General features: G+C 35.6%; 1 protein-coding gene across 1 annotated transcript; it reads left to right on the plus strand.

Moving 5' to 3' along the window:
* Positions 1-2508: 2508 nt before the first annotated feature.
* Positions 2509-3456, plus strand: LOC114031391 (olfactory receptor 8K1-like). Its single transcript, XM_027846452.1, has one exon. It carries the CDS (start codon positions 2509-2511, stop codon positions 3454-3456), a length of 948 nt encoding a protein of 315 aa, XP_027702253.1.
* The last annotated feature ends 3160 nt before the right edge of the window (positions 3457-6616 follow it).

A 6616-nucleotide genomic window follows, 5' to 3' on the forward strand; every position in this document is an offset into this window, starting at 1 on the left:
AGACAAAAATGGAGAAATGAATGAATATAGACAAGAAAAAAAAGACAAAAACAAGAAAATGGATGTGGTCTTCAGTGCCAGAGCTGGGACTTGAGCTCAGACCTTCAGATTCTAAAGCCAGTCTTCCAACTACTACACAACAATCATCACATGATTTTTATTTCATTACCAATTGTAAGTACCAAATAACTGAGATGGAAATAGGATACTGTTTCTCTAAAGATGATGCATGTTCTCTGAATAGAGATTCAACAAGGATGGGCACACTGTCCATGGCCACTAAGTTGTATTAGGTATTAATGCAATTCTTCTTTATGCACAATGCAAACACTAAAAAGAATTGCAGTAATTGTTCAAGTAAATAATTTACAAATTGGAAAAACAAGTAATTTTCATTATTGTTGGAAGTGGCCAGATGGACTGCATTTTTTTTTAGGCAACTGGAGTTAAGTGACTTGCCCAGGGTCACACAGCTAGTAAGCATCAAGTGTTTGGTCTGAGGGTACACTTGAATTCAGGTTCTCTTGACTTCAGGGCCGGTTCTGTATCCACCGTGCCACCTGGATGCCCCAGCTGCATTTTTTTTTCTTTAAGGGGAATTGATAGGCATCTATGTTTTAGAGAGTACTAATTTACTGGTCAAACCTACAATCTGGAAAAACATTATTAAATAGAGTTCTCTGCAGAATTGAAGGCAGTACATAGCTAGCATTTAAATCCTAAACAAAACTCAAATGTTTTCCAATACCATAGGTAAGAGCATGCAATTATTTTGCTATCATGCATTGTTAATCAGCACTCAGGGAAATAATGCTTTAATACATATGGGACACACTTATCTGGAAATGAATCTCATAGTTAGCAAAAACAGAAAAATCATTTTAAAACTGAGTTTTCTTTTAATGATTAGAATCAGAAAAAATAAGGAAAAATCATAAACTTTATAATCAATATCTCATTTGCTCCTCAAAACCATATGACATAGAAGTGCAATTATCTCCTTTTGAAAGCTTAAGAAATTGAAGCAGACAAAAACTACATGACAATGATACATGACTAGGATGGCAGAACTGAAGCATATGAAACAAATTTTGACGTAGCTATATCTGACTCCAGGCACAGAGACAAATTCACTGCTCCACTTAGCTACTTGATAAAAATTTCATTTGATCCTCACAAAAGTCCTGGCACATTGATGTTCTTATTAGCCCAATTATATCAGAAAGGAAAAAAAAATTGCAGAAAAATGTTGTGTTACTTGTCAAAAGTCAAAGAGCTAGTGCATGAGGGTAGATGCGAAATCAGTTATTCCTCACTGCAGGACTAGTTCTCTACCCACTACACCACTTAGTTCCTTCTAAAAGACATTAAAATTCTCTAAAGGCATTCCAGTCTGCTCATCTGCTCTAGCTTATTTTTGTTGGCCAACAATAAATCCATTTGTAACCATCTGTCCTAGAGATACATCCAAAAAGGCAAACTCTCTATCCCTGGGCATGATGCAACCATGGCATATTATTCAAAAACAGATGCCTAGAACATAGAAATGCTCCATGAAATTAGGTAGATGAGTGAAGTTTTTAACTTATTACTGTCTGGGCAATTTCCATGATGTGTTCATAACAAATCAATTAAACATCTCCATTGCTTCAGGGATATGGCCTCGTGGGGACACCGAAAGCCATAAAGTCTGACTCTAGCTTCTGGCAGCACAGATTAGATGAGCATGCTAAAGAAGATTCTCCCATCCAGAAAAGCAGGTAACATTAGTCCTTGTTTGTGAGCTTCCAGTGTAGAAGGTATCAAAAATATGGAGTCCAAAAATCTCAATCAAAAAGTTGATCACTGTGCCCATTAATGTGGGAAGCAGGAGAATTTTTTGCCCTGGGGCAAAATTCCATCAAATGGAAATGGCCTGAAACCATTATAAGAAAGCCATCAAATAACAGTTCCTAACTGTTGCAGGTGTCATAGTAACTTTTCTGCAGAGAAATCAAGTAAGTTTTGTCAAGTGATATTTGGGATGACAGTGATCTTTGAGTTAATGCTATGTAATTGGTCATCATCCAAACAACAGGAAATATTGTTTTAAAAAACTGTCTTTTCGTGTCTCTTAGAATAATATTCATTAAAAACACCAAAATTGTTAGCCTCGTTCATCTTCATAATGCAGCATAGAAAATATCTTCTCTCTGATAAGGCAAAGGGAAGGGGAACTATAGAGGGTGAGTAGATATAGGGAGTCTCCCTAGATATCATAGAAGTAATGACAACATGAGGCAGAGACTGTGATTGATCCTAGACCTTTACCTTCAATGATTTAGGGCCCTCTTCAAAAGAAAATTCCATCAGTTGGCATTGGCTGCCACTTTGCAACTGATCATCATAGACAATGACCCAACAACCAGAAGATTTCATGTCTAGCAGAGGACTTTTGGAATCATGTTGGATATGCAAACAGTACTCATAGAAGGTTTCTTTCTTTTCTTCTCAGAATATATTATTTGGATGGAGGAAATGACCAGCCTGAATGAAACCACAGGGAGCCAGGTGACTGAATTCATTCTCATGGGCCTCACAAACCGTCCTAAGCTCCAGGGCCCCCTCTTTGTTGTGTTTTTCCTCAACTACATGGCCATAGTCGTGGGGAACATGGGTCTGATCATCCTAACCAGTGTTGATTCCCACCTCAAAACCCCCATGTACTTTTTCCTCAGGCATCTGGCATTTGTTGATCTTGGCTATTCCACAGCTGTTGGGCCAAAAATGCTAGTTGGATTCATAGAAGAGAAAAACATTATTTCTTATAGTGGGTGCGCCATACAGCTACTTTTCTATGTGATATTTATTGCTAGTGAACTTTTTATTCTGTCAGCCATGGCCTATGACCGCTATGTCGCTATCTGTAAGCCCCTCTATTATATGATCATTGTGTCAGACAGGGTATGTTGGCTCTTGGTGGCTATCTCATATCTCTATAGCACCATGGTGTCCCTACTAGTCACAATAGAGCTTTTTAAATTATCCTTTTGCAAATCAAATGTAATAAGACACTTCTACTGTGATGGTGCTCCCCTATTGTCCATTACATGCTCAGATGCAAGTGAGATTGAACTAATCATTATGATCTTTGCTGCATTTAATTTTGTTTCTTCTCTTCTGATTATCCTTATCTCCTACATGCTCATTCTTGTGACCATCCTCAGGATGAACTCTTCTGAGGGCAGGCACAAAGCCTTCTCCACCTTTGGCTCTCACCTCACTGGGGTGGTTATATTCTATGGGACACTTATCTTCATCTATCTGCAGCCCCAATCTAGCCATTCCTTTGCTGTAGACAAAATAGCCTCTGTCTTTTACACTCTGGTCATCCCCATGCTCAACCCTTTGATCTACAGTCTCAGGAACAAAGAGGTGAAAGGTGCCTTGAGAAGGCTCTTTATAAAAATCATGTAAGCCTTCTTTTTAATGCCCAATGTAGTGTGTAATTCCACAGCATTGTTCAAAGCAAGTCAATATGTGATAGATTTCTTTCAACTTCTCCTTCAATCTTCTTTTATCTTTTAAAAAAAATTCTCTTAATATGCAGAGAATCATTTTTGATTATTTTTAGTGTTCTTACTGGTCAACCTTTAATAAATCCTAGTTTAGTGGACCATTTAATTAAAGGGACCTATTAGAGAATTAATACAAAATATCTCCACAAAACAATCTATTTTATTATATAATGTAACTGTTTACAATAGTAAATGGCCTAACTTTGTTTTAAGTTTCCTTACCTGGGAAAATTAATTAATAAGCATATAGAAAATACTGGTTCCAGGTACTATTCTAGGCATTGGGTCTACATTGATAAATAAAATAAATCATTCTTTTTACAGTTCATTTTTATTATAATATAATGATGTGTAATTATAATATATGCTATTAACCTTAGATTTTATGAAGGAAAACAATATGTACATGACAGCCACATTATCCAACAGAGCAGCCAATCTCTTTTTGAATATCTCTTATTCTTAAGAAGTTTATCCTTATCACAACCTAAATTTCCCTGTGACTTCCAGTCATTGCCCCTTGTCTTCTCTGTGAAGTAAAGCAATTTGATTCTTTGTAATAACTGTTCAAATTCTTGAAGAAAATTTCCATCTTTTCCTCCAGTTTCAGTATCAGATTTTTTCTTTCATTTTTGTGGAAGGATGGAAAGACATTGAGCTATACAGGGAATCCTAAAAATCTTAGTCCAGATTTAATTTTCTAAAGCTTAAAGTAAATTCAACTTTGGACTTTCTGTTGAAGAATCTAGGTTTAAATAAAAGGTGTATTACTTGTGACTTATGATATTCTGGGCAATAAATTTATCTTCTCTTACTCCCATTTATCTATAAAACTTGGGAATTTGATGACAGAAGTTTTATGTGCTCTTTCACATAAATTGTATGATTCCATGAACCTATTTCTTCTTAACAGCATAGAGTCTTCAATGAGTACTCATGTCATGTTCTTATTTAAAATTCATTTTTACTCTAAATATAAAATAAGAAAAGAAAAAAAACAACATTGTCATGTAGACAGTAGAAGGTAAGAGAGGATTCAATACAAAACTATTAATTTCCTTTCCAAGAAAACCTATATAAGAAATACTACACATTGTTTTCAAAGCTATTCAGCTTTTCTTTGCTTTCTTGTAGGTTTTCATTTGTTTTCTGCTGTGCACTTTTTACTTTATTTTTCCCTACATCCCACTGCAAAACCTGCCTTAAAGAAGGCTACAATTAAACATGGATATATACATACAAATACATAGATGTATACATACCTGTATATGTACATATGAACTCATACACATATATGTAACACTGCACTATGTTTATTTCCACTTGTCTTCTCTTACTCTGAATGTGGATAGTATCTTCCCTTTTAAGTCCAAATATTTCCATGTGTTTTTCTTTTTTTTAATTTAATAAATGTCTATTGATTTCATTTAATTTGGCCTGTGTGATCTTATTTTTCTTACAGATTGTTGTGACCAAGAACTTTAAGGATTTCAAAGCAGAATCAAGAGCAGAGTAGAAGATTAGGAAGGCACCCAATAATTCATGTACAAATATTTCTGAGTTTTATTGTTTTGATATTAAGTGAATCATCATCAGAAAGTAGTCAGAGAACACTTTTTGACCGCCCTTTCCCTCACTCCCACCTCTCTTCTATTAGCTCCCTCCCTTTTCTTTCCCCCTTTACCTCCTACTGCCTATAGGGCAAGGTAGATTTATATACTTAACTGATGATGTCAGTCCCTCCTTGAACCAAATCTGATGACAGGAAGGTTCAAATAATGTTCATCTCCTCCCTTCTTTCCCTCTATTGTAATGAGTTTTTGTGCCTTTTCCTGTCACATAATTTACCCTTGTCTGCCTCCTCCTTTCCTTTTCTCCCAGTACATTCCCTTACTGTGACCCGATTAATCCACTTACTTAGATCTATTTAACCCACTTGATTATAATTTTTTTTTATCAATACATCAAAGTCAACTTATACCCACCCCCTCTACATACACTCCTTTAAAGTGGTATAATAATACAGTTCTCAAGAGTTACAGGCGTCATCTTCCCTTGTAGGATTGTAAACAATTTGTGCTTATGAAAAACATGTTTCATTTTGTTTTTTTCTGTCCCACTTACCATTTTATGTCTCTTTTGAGTTTTGTATTTGAAGATCAAATTTTCTGTTGAGCTCTGGTCTTTTTACCAGGAAGGTTTGGAAGTCCCTTATTTCTTTGTATGTCCTTCTCCTCCCCTGAAAGATTATGTACATTTTCACTGGGTAGTTGATTCTTGGTTGTAATCCAAGATCCTTTCCCATACGGATATTGTATTCCACACCCTATGATCTTTTAAGGTAGAAGCTGCCAGGTCCTGCATAATCCTGACTGTGGTTCCATGGTATTTAAATTGTTTCTTTCTGGCTGCTTGCAGTATTTTCTCTTTGACCTGGCAGTTTTGGAATTTGGCTACTACATTCCTTGGCATTTTCAATTTGAAATCTCTTTCAGGAGGTGATCAGTGGATTCTTCCTATGGATATTTTCCCTCTGGTTCTAGGACCTCAGTGCAGTTTTCCCTGATGATGTTCTGAAAGATGCTGCATAGGCTCTTTTTTTTCAGCATGATTTTCAGGTATACCAATAATTTTTGAATTGTCTCTCCTGGATCTATTTTCCAAGTCAATTGCTTTTTTACCAATGTGGTAATTTACATTTCCATCTATTTTTTTCATTGTTTTGTTTCTATTTGAATGATTCTCGCTCTCTCACACACTCATTAGCTTCCTCTTTCCCAATCCCAATTTTTAACAAATTGTTTTCTTCTATTAGATCTTGTACCACCTTTTCCATTTGGCCAATTTTACTTTTTAAGGGGTTGTTTTCTTCCATGTACTTTTTTTTCCCATTTGGCCAATTGTATTTTTTAATAACTTGTTTTCTACAGTTACTTTTTGTCCTTTCTTTTCCAAGTTATTATTGACTCTCTCTTGCATACCTCTCATTTCTTTTCCCATTTTTTCTTCTACCTCTCTCATTTGACTTTTAAAATCCTTCTTGAGCTCTTCTAAGAAAG

The sequence above is a fragment of the Vombatus ursinus genome, unplaced genomic scaffold (genome assembly GCF_900497805.2).
Source record: "Vombatus ursinus unplaced genomic scaffold, bare-nosed wombat genome assembly UNPS02015166.1, whole genome shotgun sequence".
Classification (NCBI taxonomy): domain Eukaryota; kingdom Metazoa; phylum Chordata; class Mammalia; order Diprotodontia; family Vombatidae; genus Vombatus; species Vombatus ursinus.